Source organism: Eulemur rufifrons, chromosome 20 (assembly GCF_041146395.1).
Source record: "Eulemur rufifrons isolate Redbay chromosome 20, OSU_ERuf_1, whole genome shotgun sequence".
Classification (NCBI taxonomy): Eukaryota; Metazoa; Chordata; class Mammalia; order Primates; family Lemuridae; genus Eulemur; species Eulemur rufifrons.
The window spans coordinates 37,889,227-37,909,765 of NC_091002.1; the positions used below are offsets into that span (position 1 = coordinate 37,889,227).

Genomic DNA, 20,539 nt, shown 5'->3' on the forward strand with positions numbered 1-20,539 from the left:
AATCAAACACAGATGAAATCACTATTTCAAAAGTATTCAAAGAGGTATTGTCTAGAATGTATTAAAAAGTCTCACAATGTGAATGTTTATGTCTATATTACAATGCAAAATGCCACATAACCAAGTTAGGTATGAACATATTCTTTTCTGATTCAGAAGCTCATTGCAATTGAGATGTTGCTATATCGGGATGAATACTTCGACTCTAATACCTGCTCTACTCTAGGAGTGTTATAGGCTTAGAACTCCCGAAGAAAAAGCCAGAGTGAGGCTGCTAGGATTGAAGCCACGGTGGATAATGGCACAAACAATACTCCACCAGCTTCTATAGGCACTACGACAACCTGAACACTTACTTCACACATAGTAAATCAAACTCTCACACTCAGGAACCATATTTTATCTCAAAAAGCATGCTTAGGTGAGAGAAGTGACATATAAAATTTGAATACCATCGGGCTGCCTCTATTATGTGAGGTGCCTCTATTAGGTGAGGTCTGAACGTAATCCTCATTGTGGCCTTCTTAGATCATAAAGCAGCCTGGAGAAGTTATAATGAATAATATGATTTTTATGCAATGCTCATAGTTTGCTCCGTGTTCCATCTATGAAAAATACTAAAGACCAAGATTTATAACCTGGTAGAATTATGCTTTTGTACCTGTGAGAATAAGCACATCTGTCTGTTTAATATTTAACATTCTTTGTTAAAACCATGCACTGCTTATATATTGCTGCCTTCTCCTGACCGTGGTATTCCTCTGCTGGCATCTTAAATTTTACTATGTCTGCTCTTTACAATCATTACTTCGGTTTCTCTTATCAAGGATATACGAGAAAATACTGAGTGGGACAATTTGTAAAAAAAGGAATGCAAAATATATTATTAATAAGCTGAAAACAGTAAAAGAAATATGAAACAAATTAGGAGAAATATTATTGGTAATATATTAAAAAGATTATCATGATACATTTTAGGAATTTTTTCCATGATAGAAGATAACCAACCCGACAAGATAGTGACAAATTAGTGACTAATTTTACTGATGTCCTCATCATAGAGTTAAAAGCCTTCAGGTATAAGGCAGTAAGATGTGTATCTATTGGGCAGGGGGTGCTCCACCTAAAAACAGAAGAATTGCCTCAAAAAGCCTCTACTGGTCCAAAGCAAGCAAGGCTGCAGCCACCAGTGTCTGTGAATAATGCATTCTCCAATTTCCTGCCTTTTCCTGTTCATGTCCCCAGAAACTGGGTAGAGAAATAGGTAAAAATGTCGAACCAGCTGAGTAGTTTGTCACTAGCTCTGACGGGGGACAGAGGGAAGATCTGCACTTGCCGGCCAAAGGGAGATGGTAAGTTTCTGGGTGGGGTAAGCTTTGATACCATCCCTGTCATCAATTAGGAACAGAAATGAAGAAGGGACTACGATACCTGTGGTGCACATTATCCAAAGATTTGCCCAGAACAGAAAATGGCCCTTCCATGCCAGGGCTAAAATGGGAGGCTTAACGGAACTGCTGACTCACTCAGCTGAGTCAGGGAGAGCTACAGTGGGCTAAGCATGACGCAGCTAAGAGTGGGAGGAGGGTGGAAGGAGCCTGGATAGAGCAATGCAGAGGCATGTCTCCTTACGAGACTCTGGAATTTAGCAGGACACACACCGGACAGACAGGAGAACAATGGCAGAACAACTACGGCCAGATGAAATTCAAACATAAATACGAAACATGTAACCTGATTACTCATAGGACTGTTGAACAGAGGTGGACAGAGAGGAAAGCCTCTTACGGAAGAGGAGGGCAACTGACCGCCGGATATGGGCAGGGACTCTCCTTAGGAGGGAGGCCAGCAAACCAGCTGGTTCAGGAGGCTATGGGTGACAGTTAGGGGACAGGCCAGAGGGAGGGCAGCCAGCGAGAAGAGCTGAATGCCTTCTGACGTGACCACGTATTTGACAAGACAGGAGAAAAATGCCATGAGAAAGTCAGACTCCCAGGAGAAGTGCCTTTCCAGGGTAGAAATACGAAAGTTCAGACAAAGAGCTGAATGTGGTGGGGGTGGGGTGGTTACGGGGAAGAGTAGTCAAAAATACACCAACAAATGAGGAGCTGAAATAACATAGGTTAGAAAGGAATAGTCGAGAAGTATGAAAGGAAGAAGGAAAAGGCAATTAACTAAGAAAAAATAGACACTGCAGGGCACGCATCACTGTCTCGAATCCATGTATTACGGTGATGGGAGGACATTTTAAATCCCTGGGTCCTTATAGGCAGCTCGATGCATGGCTAATGTGCTCTGCTACATAGCTGTCCTAATCACGGCTAAAACGGAGGATGTCAATGAAGGTCACTGCCAGACTGGGCACTTTTTCAGGCAGCACAAATTAGCCTGCTGGAATCCAGCAGGCCAGACAGATTCCAAGCTACCACACTATAAATCGACACGGAGCCAAAAACAATCAGAAATGCTTTAATCATCTCACCAATAATGAGGAGGACACAAATTTGCAAGCCTGAGTTTCAAGAAAATGAAGCAAGGTGGTGATAAAGATATTTTATCAGTGCTCTGCTATCAGCTATTTTTATTTTATTGTAGATATTTTAAGTATTTACATTTTCAATTTTAGAGGTCTGCATTTTTCCAGTTCCAATTCAATTAGCTACATGGAGATATTCATATTCCCTTGACTGTTTTCATAATGCATATTTTATTAATGATCTCAAATAATATGCAGTGCATCTTTAAAAGTCTCTTCCCTAGAGTCTTGTCAAATGTGAGATTAGCCAGAGAGCCTCATCTTGAGAACTGAAAGTTAGTTTCCAAACCTCGGGTGCTATATTCTGACTACCTTGAAGACACAATGGGTTGGTGAATAACTGGACACGTGGTGCTTCTTGAAAGTGCTCAGATGAACTGTCCCTTGAATCCGATGCAAGTTTGAGTTTTTGTAAGAAGACAAGTTCTATTGTTGATAAATTTTTCTTCGCTGCAGCAACAACACACCTGAATTCACTTAAAGCACGGCATTTAATCACGTCAAATTGTGCACGTGGAGGAGGTATGTTTAGAGACCGAGTGCGTGGGAAAAAAACACGATCTTCCCTCACCAGCGCGATGTGGGTGTTCAGAAGGACCAGGGACTGCCACTGGTCATGGCCAGACGCACCCCGGACCCTCACTGTTGTGTACAGCAGTAACTGAACCTCTGCCAGAGAGGGGATGTTGACTTCCATATTTCCATGAAGAAAGTAAATCATATCAACCAAGGTGGTCTGGAATTTGGATGACACCTGAACTCCGTTTGCCAAAACTAAACCAGGGATTTCTGCTTTCCAATCAAGAGATAGCTGAACCAGGTCTTGCTGGAGCAAAGGATGATTAGCATAGGCAGTGGCATCAGACTCGGGTATCAGGACACACAGGAGGTCACGACATAGCTGCTGAGTGAGGGTTTTGTTGTAAGTGAATACAGTGAGTAGAAGATGCTCTGCAGAGCTCAGGAATCGAATGCTCTGTCCGCCAAAGCCAATCTCAATCTCTTGTAGTCCTGAGAGAGGCAGAACATGAAAAATGCTCATTGACCCAGAGTGATTATCTGACAGGACCAAAGCATACAACGTTGACCGAAGCAGCAGCAAACATGCTGGCTGGGGGTCAGGTTCTGGGCAGTTAGCAACAGCAAGCCAGTAAATGCCATTGACTCCGTTCGTGTCGCCCAAAGGTTCTGGTAGAGAACAAGTCACATGCTCAAGAAGATCTTTTAAAGGGCACTCTTGAAGTTGCAGCATTTGCTCTGGGAATTGCACGAGGGTCTGCTTAAATGCCAAGCTCTTTCTAGCATCTTCATATTCAAGGCGGACAACTGAGCTTGGCGAGGAACCTGGTAAACCGGCAGCTGCAAAGGCAGAGGGCATGTAAGGCCTGGCACTCTCTGCAGGCCTAGGTCCCCTTGCCTCTTGGCTTTTGCTGCCACCAGCATGAGCCTCAGGAAAAGAATGACGTTCTGCTGATTGCACGTGGGACTTCAAGGGTACATCCAGGGCTAAGGGCTGCAGAAATGGCATTCTTCTGATGAACGTTGTCACATGGGAGGTGAGCCTATTAGGGGCACAAAGGCTGCCCATGAACCTGGCATGGCTGAGCACCTTTGTGCCAGCCTGGAGCAGGTGACTGCTGGTGTCTTTATAAAGATCTGAGAACTTGTGGTAAAAATATCCCAGTCCATTGTTTCCTTCTGTCCTGGTATTTATCAGTGACTCTGAAGAGCTAACCTTTTTAGCAGCTAACTCTTCCTCATCTTGCAGCTCACTACAAAACTCAGAGGCTGGTCCACCTGGAGGAACATTGCCAGATGCACTCGCCTCACGAGAAACGCTTCCAGAGAGAACAAAGGACAGCACCTGGCTTTGCCTGGCCTGCCGGCTGCCACCGGTTACAGAAACTTCTTGGGATGTGCACTGCAGCAAAGTCCAGCTGGACTGAATTTCTAAGTGTTCATCTTTATGAGTCATCAGCTCAGTGAAACTCGCTGACTTATTCTGAAAATCTTCTGCATCACTGCTATAGCTTTCATTAAGAGAAGAGATTTTAGGTAGATTAAAACGTTTTGGTTCAAAATGGGCAGCACACTCAGGACGATGATATTTGCAACCACTGTCCTGTAATACCGCAGGCACTGAGGACTGATCCCTTTGCTGGTGGGTTCTCTCTTGTGATGTTGAGGAAGAAGTTTTAGGGCCCGCGATGCTCCGTGTCATGGGATGACTCCAGTGGTTGTTCCCATGCACGTTCCTGCCTTCCTCTCTAGTGGTGCTGGAAGTGTCAGTGGCATATCTGGGCAGAAGCGGGGCAAGACACTGTGCCGGGCAAGACTGCCTTTTCTGTTCAAGGTGTCAAGAAAAGTTGAAATGAGAATGCGGTATCACTTTCTGCGACTCTTTTGCACATGGTGATTCTTGTAATCATTGGTTTCATTGGGTGGATTAATTCGGAGGTTAAATCAAAAGCCTCAATCATTCATATTTTTGCGTGTTTTAAGAAGAAATGATCTGATTCACACATACGACATCAATTTTCTGTATCATACATTTTATAAATCACCAAGTCGTTTGATAGAAAGGCACTGTATGGAATTGATGCACAGTATCCATTTCTTGGTCTAATATTTCATTTTCTCTAAAATAAATCCCAAGATCTTTGATTCAATGTTTAAAAGCTCCAATTTAATTCTGAAAATAAGCCCATGGTCATATGTCCAAAATGTAAAAGAAATTAGGGAATACTTAATGACAATCAGATGGCAAGGCCAAAAGAAATCCACAAACATTCTAACCCAGGTCATGTTTCTCCCTCCTTTTGGTTCACTTCATGGGAATCCTTAATTATGTTTGCCCTGGTTAGATTATCATTACTGTTATCTGAAAACTATCACCAGGGAAGGCTCACTGCACGCCTGCTATGTGCCAGGCACTGCGGGCACAAACAAATAACAGCCAATGCCTTGCTCTGCACGGGGTCACCTGATAAGGACGTGAGTATCCAAGGAAGATCATGTCATTACTGAAGGACTGGCAGGAGTGGGTGACTGCAGACAAAGCCAGTTGAGCCTACTGTGGCACAGCCGCCCTCTGGTTCTCTGTTTAATAATGCATAGACACCACCTGGAAGATCTCCACCACCTAGTACTTTTCTGTTCTGGGGTAGTTCTCAATTTAAGAATATATGGCAAGGACATGCCCCTTAGTGGAGGAAAATACAAGTAAAATCTTTACAAATTGAATGCCCAAATAGACCTTGGTTTGACAATCCACCAGAGAAATAAGCTAATCAGTCATGAGCATTTCCTTTGTACCACTGCCAACTCACAGTCTATAAAATGAACAATGTTCCAAAAACACGGAGAAGTACTCAGTTTCACTTCCAAACCCCTTATCTGATTCTGATTACATAATTCTGCCTTTTAAATGCAGACCAAGGGAAAGGATACTGTTACGAATGAAAAACTGGCAAAGCTCCACCACAGCTCCGTGCCATTCAAATAAAGTCAAAGCAGTTCAGAGCGGCAGGATTCCGTTTAATTTTAAGTCCATATAATAGCTCGCCTTCCCTATTAGCCATTAATCTCACTGGGACTTCGAAATTCTAATTATGCAACTAAACATTAAGAAAATTTAATCACATGAGCATGCCATAATTTAAGGCAACCCTATCAATCTGAAAAATCATTACCTACCTCATATTTTAGCTTACGTTGAATGGTGCCATTGTGGAGTTTCTCATTATCCTGAAAAGAAAATAAAAAGTCCTCTATATTAAATTATAGCAAGTTCACAGAAGCAGGGGGAATGATTCGACTGGAAATATTTATGGGAACAAAATTCTAAATAAACATACTTGTCATTCAACAATGACAATCCTTCTATATAATTTATATTCCCAAGGTAAACATGACTCTATGGATCAATCTGACTGTGAGAAAACCAAACCATTTACCCCTAAATCTTATAATTTTAAGAATAATGTTAAAAACAAGATGTCCTTAGGACAGTTTTTAATTTGCAACACAGAAATGAATTGTCCTTATTTTGGACAAAAATCAACTTGTCACAAATATGTACCTTCTCAAAGGCAAAATTATATTTATACTTTGGATAATTTACAAAGCAAATTAAATACATATGGGAATTGGTAGTATTTTGGGAGAAACAGAAAAATGTTACATGTAGGATTTTTATAAATCAAAGTAAATAAAGCATTTTAGGAGAACTTACATTCACTTAAAAAGTTTTCCCAGAATTACAAAATTATAAAGTTACTCTTGAATTAATATTATCTGTAAACTGTTAAGCTCTGCCCAAGCAATATATAATATTTTTTCTAGAATATTCCACATTTGAATTTTCTCACTGAAAAACAATAATAAACGACCCCACCACAACCACAATCACCATCATTTATCTGCAAGATCATCTTGAAAAACAAACGAATGCATTACTTGATTACCAATCGATAAAGCCCCTTCAGCTCACCTTCACCATATCTGTAGATGTATTGCTGTCTTCATCCATCACACGATGCAAATCCTGAAGACGCCTTTGGACTTCTTCTTCGATGTAGGCGTTGATCCTGAAAACAATGCAAATGGGTAAATCTGAATGCTCCTAACCACACAGGACATTCTGAGAGCCTCTCTTTACCATGCCCCTCACAACATGGAGCTTTCTCTTTCTAAAGGCCAAGCATAACAACCTGGGACCTTAAACACTTTTCTTTTTTTTAAGAAATCTAAGGCCACGTGTTTACTACCTGGGTTTTCCCCAGACGAGACAGAACTGAATGAATAACAGAATGTTGGGAATGAAAAGGAGATGAAGTGATCCCATCCAAATCTTTGCTAGATTTCCTCAGTGGAACCCGCACTGTGTGGGCTGGGGGAAAACCACAGTCACGGGGTTCAGAAAGCTTTGTGTGTGGTTTCAGCTCTGACTCCGAAACAGAACAATTCATTCACAGGGCCTCAGTCTCCTCACACAGAAAAGGATAAACAGATGATAGTAACTTCTCATGCTGCAAGGTTATTCATGAGGATTAAAAAAAAAAAAAAATGTAGGTGAATATACTCTCTAGGAATCTTCATTATTCAGATTGAACAACATCTTGCATTCCTGCATTGCTCCTGGTCCGCCTCATCTCTCCATGTGGGTAATCTGCACCTGGCCAGTGAGACCACATCTTAAAGGTCTCTACTTCCAAAATGCCTGGCAGGGGGCCAAGACACAGTGGAAGTCAGAAACAGCTGACTTCTGAGGCAGCTGTCAACTGCTATCCCAAAAAATGTAGGTGAAGTTGTATGACGTAAAACTGTCAGCCTTAATCATCCCAGTGTGTTTCAGCCCAATCTCTGGTCTAGCTTTAGGTCATTCTGCCTGGATGAACCAGAAGAGACCAGAGAATTTTAGTTTCATCAAAAATTATCCTAGTGGCTCAGACTGCCCAAATGGAAGTCCTATGCAGTTCTAGGCTCCCCTCCCCCAATTCCACAGACACTAATTAGAAGGATTATTTTAAATTAAATGGTTTCCATGTTTACATCTTAGCACTCTCACTAAATAAATAAATATGTAGACCTGCATAAACACATACACAATCCTGCAAACATTTGTGTACCGCTAACCACAAAAAAAATGATTTTCTAAAATACCAGGTAAAGAGATCACTCTTTTAGGTAGAATAGCCCAAATAAAGTACCAAATTTACCTTTCAGTATTGAAAACAAAAACATGTGCAACTGAACATGAGCCAAAGACATTTATAAATTATCTCCCCTGATAGTCACTTAAATTTTAAACTAGCCCTGTGGAACATGTAGACCTAGATTTAAAGGGCTAGAGAGGCTCATGCCATTCTGAGTACATTTTGATATCCAAATATCTATCTCCTAATACCCAGGGTTCAGGACGACCCAGTTTCAAATGTTCCCATAGTATAGATGGGGTGGAGAAAAATAACATTTTTTTATAGGCAAGGAATGATTAAGTTGATTTATCTAAAAGCTCTAAGCCACAGAGAAACTCACAATGCCATCTAAGTTGAAAATCAAAACTTAATCTATTTGTTATCAATGACATACAGATTGACTGTCAACACAAGGTCCTTCTTCTTGGCACAATTCAATTAATTCTACATCTTTGCTCTGTTCAACCTGGCCTTGCATCATTTCGTTCTGGATGAGCTTGTTTCCCTGCACCTTTTAATTCTACCTTCTCACACAAACTACAACTGACCCTTGAACAATAAGGCTTGAACTACATGGGTCCACTTACACGTGGGGTTTTTTCCCCAATAAACATAGTTGGCCCTTCCTATTGGCAGGTTCTGCATCTGCAACCAAACCATGGATCAAAAATACAGTATTCACAGGATGTGTAACCCAACTTTTCCTAACCTTGAGTTCTGCAGGGCCGACTTGAGTATGCATGGATTTTGGTATCCAAGGGTGGTCCTGGAGCCAATCCCCCACAGACACTGAGGGATGACTGTACTTGCACCAAAATTCCTTGGACCCAGCTAACCAGTTCTCAATCCTTAACTTCCTTCAAATGACCTCTCACCCCACCACTGGCAGGGTAGCAGCTGCCAAAGACAGAGCACATCTCAGGCACATCTATTATTTGCTACCCTTGATAGACCCCTCCATAGGCAAACTGGCCAATACAGGTACAGCGAGTTGTTAAATCACATTGAATGAAAAGCATGGAATCAGTGCAATGGCCAGTACCTGGCGTCCATCAGGGGGCCCAGGTGAGATTTTTCGGCACTGAATGGCAAGCTGGAAGAAGCAGCCTTCTCCTCCAGGTTTCCATGATGGCCTTTCTGAACACCATCGACCTCACAAATCTTCTGCTTCAGCTGCTGGATTTCATGCTCTAACCTACAGAGATGGGAGCCACATCATTCATTCACTGATAGTATTTCCTGAGCATCTTCACAGTTTGAGACACTGTTTTAGAATCCATGGGGACACAGACAAGAACTCCATGTATAAAGAGCTTTACCTTCCAGTAGAAAAGGTGCCACATACCTGTAACACCTTCTAGTAGAAGAGGCACTACATACCCATGGACAGGATATAAGGTGATAATGGGCCACAAGAGGGGTCCAGGACAAGCGCTGTAAGGCATACAAAAATCGGAGACAGTTTGACCATAGAAGCAAAGATATTCCCACTGTGCTCCAAGCAACTCCTCAGAGGTAGATGTGTAGGATTCTGAGTTCTCTAACTCCTGCTTCAACAAGAGTTGATTGTGGACAACACATCCAGGTTCCACTAAATATTTCTGCTCAACAAGAGATCTGTGCTTTACAGAGTTTTTAAAAACTACCTATCTAGGAAGAACTTCACAGTCAAAGCAGTTCTACACTGAGTCTTCAAAAGCCAGTGGGAATGTGGGCATTTGAAGACGATGGTAGAAGATTATCAAGCCCAAGCACAGAGAGCATCATATATAAAAGCAAGGGGGCTGTGCCAGGAAAGCTAGGACTCTACTCTGGCTAAGGCAGAGGGTGGGAGGAGGGGAAGCAGATGAGACAGCCCTGGGGGGAGAAGGTTGATTCCATGAGAAATTAAAATAAACCATAAACACTGGAACCAAAAATTCATCTCCAGTGATAAATGATACATCTTATACGAGGTCAAGTGTATGTAAGGCAGCTCTCCTGCTGGCACAGGTACGCCGTAATCTGGCACCATCAGGCTAGGGGGCCAAGCTTGCCAGTAAATATGGCCCCAGGGAACTTAGAACTGCAGCCCAATCGCTGGGTGAACTTGGGCAAATTATTTAAATCTGGGTCTCAATTTCTTCATGGATCAAATGAGAGTCAACTGATCTCTCAATTCCTTCAACTCCAAAAATCAGAGATTCTTGCTTCACTTGCTGACACACCATGCTGCTGCCAGCCCTCTGGTGTCACCAGTAGCAACCTGACTGCTCTATCCTGAACACAAACACCAAGTTCTTAACTCTCAGACACGTGATCACAGGGTCACCAGGGGTAAGCCCTCATGGGATCAGTAGGAGACAGTGCCCAGCTTCACTCAGCCCTTCCTCTGTCTACTGATTGGCTAGTACTTCCTGAGAATCAACTTGCAGGACATATAGTATTTTCATAAAAGGAGGGAGTAAGCAATGAAGAATGATGTAAGGAGCCAGGCCAAAGGTAGGCAGAGGATCAGGGGACAATATTAACAGGGTCTCAGCAATGGCAAGGAAAACCAGTAGGATGTGAGCAGGTAATTAGCAATGTTTACAGTTAAGACTCCTGCTGGAGTTATGAGAGGTGTATTTCAGGGCTGGGGCAGTGGAAAGACTCCACAGAGCAAAGAAGGGGCTGAGTGGAGCCCTGAAGCCTGAGTGAGATGCATATGGGTGGCAAGGGACAAGCAGGACATCCCCGGAAAGGCATTCCATGTGACGAACTGGCCTGCCTATGTGGCAGCCACATGGCTGGTAGACAAGAGAGCCAAGTGGTGAATGGGCCTGGACCTGAGTTGCGGCTCTGCCGCTTTCTAACTATGGGACAGTAGCCCCCAGTGGCTATCCCAGCATCACAGGCTTCAATTTTTCCATCTGTAAACTAGAGATGATGGCACTCTTAATTGGAAGAGTGAACCACAATGCACATATGGCATTGAAAACAGAGTTGAGTTACACAGGTTAATCTTCATGTTTACATCGTGACTATTATTATCATCATCACTATTACTAAAGGACTGTGATGAGATAGTATCATTAAATGTGGGTATGAACAGTTTGCCTCTGTTATCCCTGCCACGGGGACAGGGGTACGGAGGCTTTTCTAGTTAGGCTGCTTGATACATGTCACTGGGGCAGCTGGAACGAGCAGGTGGTTGAAAAGGAGGCAATAAAATGGATTAAACCTTGTTCACAAGGCACTGAGAAGCCAATGGGAAAGCCAAGTTTGGGGTAGTTATCCAGTCTGGTCCCACATGAATTTAATATTTCACACTTGTGGAATTTCAAAAGGGGCCAAGTCAGGCTGCACAGTGGGTCCTGGCTTAGCTATGAGAACCCTGAGAGAAGATAAAACACAGCAGACATACCCACAGACAGCTGCAGGGGCAGCACAGAGCAAAGAGCCTAGAATGTGTTGGCCTGAGTTAGGTCTTAGCAAAGTCTATTTCATCTAAACTTCTGCAGTGAACAACCTGGTTTTGTGTGGCTTCTGGAGGAATGCTGACATTGAGTAATCACTTCCATGGAAATCGCAATACTATTATAGAGTATTAATACTAAATGGCCGGTTAACAAAAGCTGGGGACATCAAGTTAAAAGCTCAGGCTGCATTCTCATTGAACACTGCAGGATACAAATTGAGAGCGTGCCCCCCACTACTTAAAATTTCCTGGGGCTGCAGCTTTGTCCAGCAATTTCATTTACATAACATACCTGCAATCTTTTCTTAAATCTCCAACCTATTTCTCTGAAATAACAGCATTATGGTTTTTGATCGTTATTTTGTTGCTGTTTTGCCTGAGGGAATTACCAGAGAGCAATTGAAAATATAATCCACACAATAAGCCTATCATTTGAAAGGAGGCTGTCCTGACCTTTGCAGGCAAGCTGATGGGCAGAGGCTTAAGGCAACACCTCTGAGAAAGTCTTGCCTCGTCACCAGCAATTGACCCCATGCCCCTGCCAAATGCCAAGCCTGGGTCTTCGAGGCCAGGAGACTGGACTTGTGTAGAAGCCCCCTCAGAAGGTGCTGTGAGTGGGAAGAGAACAGGGTTCTAGGCCCTCCAGCCTCAACAGACCAAAAGGTCTGGAGCTAAAAGAAAATTCACAGACTCCTGATCTCATCCACCAGCTTCTTGAGGCCCAAAGATGCAAGATCCTGCCCAAGGTCACCTAGGCAGGAAGGGGCTGGGCCAGGGTGTGAAGCCTCCTTGCAGGTCTCAACTGGGTGAGGTGTGCACACCCGGCCACCAGCCTTCCTGGGAGTCTTTCCCTCCTGTCTGCAGGGCTCTAGAAAGGTGTTCTGAAATTCATGTACTTAGTCATTTTGAGAACATACTGTCTGGTAAGCATGGTGACAGGGAATAGGTGGGGAAAGATAAACTTGGTTCTACCTTACTACAAAAAGAGTGCTTGTTTCCTAATTTGATTTTTCACAACACCAAAAATATCAGCAAATCAACAAACGTGTTTGGATATCTCACTGTGTTCAGAGTGTGGTTTGTTGGTTTGGTTGGCTGTTTTTTAATGGAGAGTCCTGAGGCCTCCTCTCAAACACTGCGACTCAGCAAGGATGAGGAAGTATTGATTTTGAGTTCCCACCAGGTTGTGAGAATCAGTACATTATATGCAGCCCATGAGCTCTGCGAATCCACAAGTGCTAGTCACCAGGGAAGACGTGAAGCCACTGGTGAGGAGGGCAGGGGAGCGGACAGGGGAGGAGGTGAGGGAAGAGGGCAGGAGGAAAAAAAATAGGGAGAGAAGGAAAGAGACGAAGGGGAGGGGGGAGAGGAACGGAGAAAGCGGAGCAGAATCAAGGCAGAAGCTTTCTTAGTCTTTTGCATTTATCAAAATATTAAATAAAACACATACATTCCACAGGTCAGTGCGATGATGGACAAGACCTTTGCTTTTGTCTATGTGTTTTTTCTAAAGCCAATGATTCTAGGCCAATGATTCTAAAAGAAGGATCCTAAGGAGAAATAAAAGAATGTTCGGGGTACTTTTCTCAGTGTTGGTAAAAATAAACATTTGCCTATGTATCAGAGAATAGAAAAGCTAAAAGAATCACTTTTTTAAAAGGCAGTGAGAAACACACCAATGGGGAGGAGGAGGGGTAGGAAACGATCGATCATTTGGCACCCACTGTATGCTGCACCCTCCCTCCCTGCACCTCACCTCTCCCGGTCCTTCTCCAGGGCTTCCTGCTCAGCCTCCAGGCTGGCCCGGAGCCCCGACTGCTCTCCGCTGCTGCTGTGCAGAGTGGCGAGTTTCTGCCTCTGCTCCTCGATCTCCACGCCCAGGGTGGAGCGCCGCTGCAGGGCCGAATGCCTCCTCTCCAGCCTGGCCACCGCCCGCTCCAGCGCCTCCCTCTGCTGCTTCTCCCGTGATTCCAGAATCTCCTTTTCCTTCTTCCTCACTTTCTCCTCCTGGCGCGCGATGTTGGCAGTGAATTCAAAGGTGGCTTGGAGCTTCTGCAGCTGGCTAGCGTTGGCTTGGTACCGTGCAAGCTGTTCTTCTTTCTCTTCAATTTCTTTTTCAACTTGATAAAGAGTGTTGTCTAAACTGAGAGGGCCTCCGTCGAGGATTTCAAACGCTCTCTGCTTTTCTTCCAACAGAGTTGGCAAATGATTTTGCAGGAGGTACTGTAGCTGGCGTTCTTTATATTGCAGCCTGTACTCCACTGGCTTTATTTTCTCTAAATCTAGAGCCACCTGGGTGACCGTGGCGATGCTCTCATCATGTTTTCCCAACAACCTAGACTCTTCGTCATTGTCACATTTTAATTGCTCTAGGATCTCCTGCTCTTCTTCTATTTCTTTTCTCAGGAGGTCTTTCTGCTGAACCAGGTCCTTCTCCAAGTTCGCTAGCTTGACCAGCTGCCTTCTTTTGAACTCGAAGAAATGCAGCTGAGCCTTTTCTAATTCCTCGCCGTCTTCGTCCCCGCCGGCGCGAGCCTCCTTCACGCGCAGGAGCGACTCGCGGATGCCCTCCAGGTCCCGCTTCTCCTCCTCCACGCGCTGCACCTCCCCGCGCCGCAGCAGCCGGATCATCTCCTGCTTCTCCCGGAGCTGCTCTTCCAGGTGGGCCACCAGCATGACCTGCTCCTTTTCTTGCTCCTCCAGCCTCTTCTTTTCCAGTTCCAGCTTGGCACACTGTTCGTCTTTTTCCCTTTGGAGCCGGTCCAGCTCCTGGAATATCTGAATCTTCTCGGCCTTCTCGTTGTCGTTGAGTTCTCGGAGCCGCTGAAGCTCTTCCTGGATGCGGAGAAAGCTCTCTTCTTCCTGTCTCTTCTTCTGCAGCTCGATCTCCTGCTGCTCCCTCAGCCTCTCCTCTTCAAACTTTTCCTTCTCGGCCAGCAGGTCCTTCAGCTTGTTCTCGATGTGGAAGCTCCGGCGTTTGAGGCTCTCCTCCTGCTTGCGGATCTGCAGCTGCACGATTTCCGTCTCCTTGCGCTGCGTCTCCACCTCCTGCTGCATCCGCTCCAGCTCGGCCTTGTCCGACTTCTGCTTTTCCTCCATTTCTTCGATGAGTTTCCTGAAAGGCAAAGTCTTGACTGATCATTATTGGAGCACCATGTTCAAATGTTGCTCTAACTTCTCCCTAACTGAAATGTTCTGAGGATGCATACACAACACAAAGCCAAAACGTCATTAAAATAAAAAAGAAAAAGAACTGCTCTCCTTTTAAATTTTCAGCAGCTTCCTGGTTAATTTTGTTTTTCTTCTTTAACAGTCCAATGTATCATCTGCCTAAGTCTCCTGAAGTAGCTTCTGGTATCATTTCTTTGTAGAGCCTATAATCATAATGTGTTATGCATGATATAATTTTAAAAGCCCCCTGAGCTCAAAGAGGAAGAACCATGGCCAATTTAAATTTAAATGTGAATAATTTTATTCGGCCCAATGACTGAAACTCAACAGAAGTTCTGTTACAAAATGACATTAAATAAAAATGCCTATGCTGTCCTTAACTCATTGGGGTCAAATATCAAAGTCAAGATAATCAACAGTTCATTGTTCCAGCTCAAACAACTACATGCTATTTAGCATTTAATCACTAGTTTGGGATAAACGGTGATCACCAAATGGCCCCAAATATTAGTTTATTAGCGCATAACACTGAAAATAACTGGAGTCTCCATTAGAATACTCAGATGCATGGTTCCAGGGGTTATATGTTATGTTTTCTCTTGAAGAACAAGTGATCTTCCCCAGGTGCTATGTCAAAGTTTCAGGACTGGGATGGCCTCTGAAGCAAGAACACAGAGTACAAGTACGGATGTGTGGCTTTCATCTCCTGACCCACCAAACATTTATCCTGTGTGCTACATTAGTTTAATTGAAAACTAAACTAATTCATTTGTGACATTTAAACTCCAGATTCTAGGAAATAAATATGTAGAGTTTGCAGATTTTCTATGGCCTTAGTTTCTGTTCCAGTCTCCATCCTTGGTCACTTCCTAGCTTATTAAATAGGACAGGAAAACAAGAAAAGGAGAAAACAGGTTTTATCAGACAAAGAATTATTTCAGAACATACAAGGAACTCTTCAAATTAAATATGAAGAGGAGAACTGTAGATGGGGAAATACAAATGGCCAAACAACATAAGGAAAATGTTTAAAAATGGGGGAGGTATAGGGAAGGGAAATTGTCATTCTCTTGGCTTTTTAAAAACTCAGGGGATATTATTAAGAGAAGACATACTTTTGAATTAAATTTAAACAAATATATATTTGATGTATTCAGTTTAATCGTATTCAAATTGCACAATGAGTCTATTCCCCCGTTGTCACAAATATTTGAAGATGAAATGTTTAAAAAAACAATTAAACATGAAGTAAAACTAAGAGTTAAAAAGAAATGACGTAGAGACTTAAAACATGTAAATAACAGACATGGAGCAAGAGGGAAGTACTGAGATGGACATAGATGAATTCAGTCCAGGATATGAACACAGGAATCCACAGACTACAACAGTGTTGAAACTCAAACCCCACATGGCTTACCTTTTACTTTCTAGTTTTTCAAGTTCTTCACGCTGTTGCCTCTCAAATTCAAGTCTAATAAAATCAAATGAAAATGAGTCACTTGTCTGAAAGAGCTTTTCTCTCACTCTCTGTATATAGAATCATATATTACAAAGAGCATCAGCTTTCAACTATTATTTTTAATTACCATAGATTAGCAAATTTAAAATGTATTCTTTGCTCTATGACTATGATTAGAAATTAGACATACTTCTGGGCGCTTGAACTCAGACTGAAAAGAACAGATATTACTCGACAGAAAACAAACAAAAAAACACTGTATTGAAAAAGCAAAGTTAAATGAGACTTCTAAATGATAAGCATGTCTACTCCATGCAGCTGAGTGATTGATTAATATATAAAAACAGAGCATCTCTACCTTAGACAGATGGGTCCTTTTATAGGGAAAAGGCTGTCAGGGAGGTAGAGAGAGAAAGCACAGACATCAATTAAGAAAGAAATTTAACAGGAGGAAACATAAGGAGAAAAGCGGTAAGGTACTTAAAAGCTAACAGCCATGTACAAATTGAAACATCTTTTTGCAAATATCACTTTTTTCCAATAATGTCATGGAACAAATACTCCAAAAAGTAGCTCTGTTGTGTTTTACACACTTCTCATGCTAATCATAAAATTGATAAAAATTACATACCAATAATTAAAAATAATAGTCAAAGTCATATTTTTACTACCTTATAGACAGTTGTGCTGCACACAGCTGCATCAAGATCCTCTACAAGGAGTAGTTATGTAATATGAGGGTCATGAGATCGTGAAAAGATTTACCACAGTGTTTTCAGAGTAAAGGGATCTCGGTCATCGGGAATTTTAAAACTCACTGAAATATTGATAACACAAGTTGATTTCTTCTCAAATATCAGATTTAATTATCGCCAAGGTTTCACTACTCCGATTAAACAGCGTGAACTGTAATTCTTTTTTTTTTTTTTTTTTTTGAGACAGAGTCTCACTCTGTTGCCCAGGCTAGAGTGAGTGCCGTGGCGTCAGCCTAGCTCACAGCAACCTCAAACTCCTGAGCTCAAGCAATCCTCCTGTCTCAGCCTCCCAAGTAGCTGGGACTACAGGCATGCACCACCATGCCCGGCTAATTTTTTCTATATATATATTTAGCTGTCCATATAATTTCTTTCTATTTTTAGTAGAGATGGGGTCTCGCTCTTGCTCAGGCTGGTCTCGAACTCCTGAGCTCAAACGATCCGCCCACCTCGGCCTCCCAGAGTGCTAGGATTACAGGCGTGAGCCACCACGCCCGGCCGAACTGTAATTCTTAAAACATTTTCCTCTTGTGGTAGAAGAGCAGCTATAACTAAACAGCTGAACTATGGAAAAATTTACCATAAATCCTTCTCTGTGGGTACTGTGTAAATCCAGATTGGCAACGGAGTTGCTTAACAATTAGCTAACAAATATTTCAAACAGTTCTCTTTCCGACTTAATTGGGGCTAATAATGAGATTAAGGTGTCTGGTGGCTTTCATAAGTAGAACAGAGGTACCTATTACTTGGCAGGTACTGTGATGGGTGATTTATACATGTTATCTCCCTTTGCCCACCCAGCAAACTCTGCAGGTAGCAAATAGTACTGCCACCTTACAAATGAGGAACCCCAAGGTTCAGAAAAGTTAACTTGCCCATGATCATAGTGCTAACATGAGGCAGAGCCAGGATTTGAAACTATGATACCCTGCTCCCCAAATTCCTATTAACTCATTTTATGAGCAATGTTCAAATTTGTGATATAAAACAAAAGTATTAAATCCTTCACTGAAACTTGTTCATTAGGCTTCTATGTATCCTACTGCCAAATGAAAATAATCTGTAGCTTATTATAGACATTGTCATCTATGAGAAATCAGTCCAATAAATATATATGAAAAGCATTTGCCAGTTATGGAGGCCAGCCCATATGTCATTACATTAAGTAGGTTTAGGACTTCATTAAAATTAATATATAACCATTCTCTTTTATTTAACAATAAACAGAATCTTGGGGAAATTTTCAAGTTGATATCTTCATACTTCAGTATAGAGTTATATATAGTCTTTCTAGAGATATTTGTATAGCTAAAAAGAATCACTGGATAAAATACCATTTTTTTTAAGAGATGGAGTCTCATTCTGTCGCCCAGGCTGAAGTACAGTGGCATCATAGCTCACTGTAGCCTCGAACTCCTGGGCAAGTGATCCTCCTGCCTCAGTCTCCTGAGTAGTTGGGACTACAGATGTGTGCCACCACTCCGAGTTAATTTTTAATCTTTTGTAGAGATAAGAGGCTGGCTATGTTGCCCAGGCTGGCCTTAAACTCCTGGCCTCAAGGGATCCTCCCCCCTCGGCCTACCAAAGTGCTGGGATTACAGGCATGAAGTCCAGTCCCAAGAATCACTGGATAAAATACCTTTAAAACTCCAGGGACTTTCCCTAATGGAATTGCCTTTATTCTTGATTTTTATTTTCTGTAAACAATAGCTTAACCTGCCCATCAGTAGACACTGCTTTGACAATGTCACATGTGCACAGTCATAAGCCAAATTCAAGGAGAGCTCAATAAAAACAGATTTTGGTTTGCTATGGGAGGAATGACAAGACACAAAGCTCATGAGGACAACAGAAACCAGATGGTGAAGGGCCTTGGAAGTTATACTGACAACACTGAACTCGATCCTAAAGGCAGTGGCAGAAAAGCATCTTGGAACAGACTGTTTAAGAGCACATACACCTGGTGTTCTGTAGAGAACAGATGGGAGGGGCAATGTGGAAGCCAGGAGACAACTTAGTTGTAGTAAGTCAAATAAGAGATGATGGAGGCAGGATCTGAGACAACTGGAATAAAGGTGTGAAGATATCTTCTGATGTTGAGCAGGTCCAGCCAACAGAATTTGATAACTGGTTTAGTTTTGGTGGGAGTGGTGAGGAGAAAGGAAAAGTCAAAGATGACCATGAGGTTTCTGGCCAGGTTCCATGGGGGTGGGAAGGCAGAACATAACTGCTAAGAGGCTGAGCTAAGGGGTCAGCAGGTCTGAATACAAATGCTAGTGGTTATAAGACCACATACAAGTTATTTAACCTTGGATGTTTCATTTCCATAGAGTTGAAGCAAATAACAGGTCCCACCCCAAAGGGTTGTAGCCAGGATCAAGTGAGATAATACACATAAAATGCCTATATGGCACATGCACACATTAGGCCCTGCATATAGATTGGCTGTGGTCTCCTCCAAATCTCATATTGAAATCTGAATCCCCATTGTTGGAGGTGGGGCCTGGTGGGTGGTCTGGCTCATGGGGCAGGATTCTTTATTTCTGTGACCTTCTTATAACAGGGAGAAAATCTGCTTATTTTCTACTAAAAGCAATATCCCTTTGGTTAGTAATGATTCCCGTTTCTTCAAAAATAAGAGCAACAATTAAAAAACAAACAAATAAAAGCCATAAAGGTGCTCAGTCTTAACTTAAAGTCACAAACAATATAAGAGAGTCATTTCAAAGTTAGAGACTACATTTTAAATATGAGGTGATATGAGCTATTGCTGATACTGTATAACCTCTGCTAAATATTATACATTTACTAATCATACTTTAAAATGTTCCTCTTTCAATAATCAGCGATAATTATTTCAGACAGAAAACCACAATAGATTGTAAAATATAAATGTGAAAAGTGTCAGTATCAAGGAAAGATTATCAACTATAATTGTACTTGGATGTGGCTTCATTTTAAAGTAAGCATAATTAACTACCTCACTTTACTGGAATTATCGTGGTCCCAAATGCTAACTTCCCAAATGTAATAAGTAAAAGGAGAACCACAAAAGGATGTACTTTTTGCAGCTATTTATAGCATTTTAAAGTGACATTTGGAAGTATACATACTGTGTTGGTTCAATAAAAAAACATAGCACAAAACCTATTTTTATGAGAAATGGCCTTTGTTTTGCATTAAAAGACATCTAGCATTTTAGGTATAACTGCATATCTTGCAATTAATGTACCTGTTATCATTGACAATGAAGAAAGTGAAAGAGTGGGAATTTCTCAGGTTACACCATTACATTGAAAGTGAGACTGTGATGGATGGATGGAAGGAAGGAAAGAAGGAAGGAAGGAAGAAAAATGTAAATAAACTGAAAGCATACATATCTACATCCTTCTATTGTCCTAATGTTATTTGTTTTGCACCTCTCATGTCATTTCACTTTCTAAAAGGAAGATGGTGACCCAGGCCCAGCCAACACCTGCG

At 42.2% G+C, this 20,539-nt stretch overlaps 1 protein-coding gene across 6 annotated transcripts in view; it reads right to left on the reverse strand.

The window, feature by feature from the left end:
* Positions 1–20,539, reverse strand: part of KIF16B (kinesin family member 16B) — a 266,306-nt gene that overhangs the window by 75,864 nt on the left and 169,903 nt on the right. For 2 of the 6 annotated variants that reach the window (XM_069496657.1, XM_069496658.1), the window contains exons 18-22: positions 16,263–16,316; positions 13,431–14,789; positions 9,278–9,430; positions 7,029–7,125; positions 6,233–6,283 (exon numbers count right to left, since the gene is read on the reverse strand). In XM_069496657.1, the coding sequence (XP_069352758.1) occupies positions 6,233–6,283; positions 7,029–7,125; positions 9,278–9,430; positions 13,431–14,789; positions 16,263–16,316 (1,714 nt within the window). Of the gene's footprint in view, positions 1–2,453; positions 4,881–6,232; positions 6,284–7,028; positions 7,126–9,277; positions 9,431–13,430; positions 14,790–16,262; positions 16,317–16,662; positions 16,696–20,539 lie in introns of those variants that run through there. The other 4 variants (XM_069496656.1, XM_069496655.1, XM_069496654.1 and 1 more) reach the window with 4 other exon arrangements.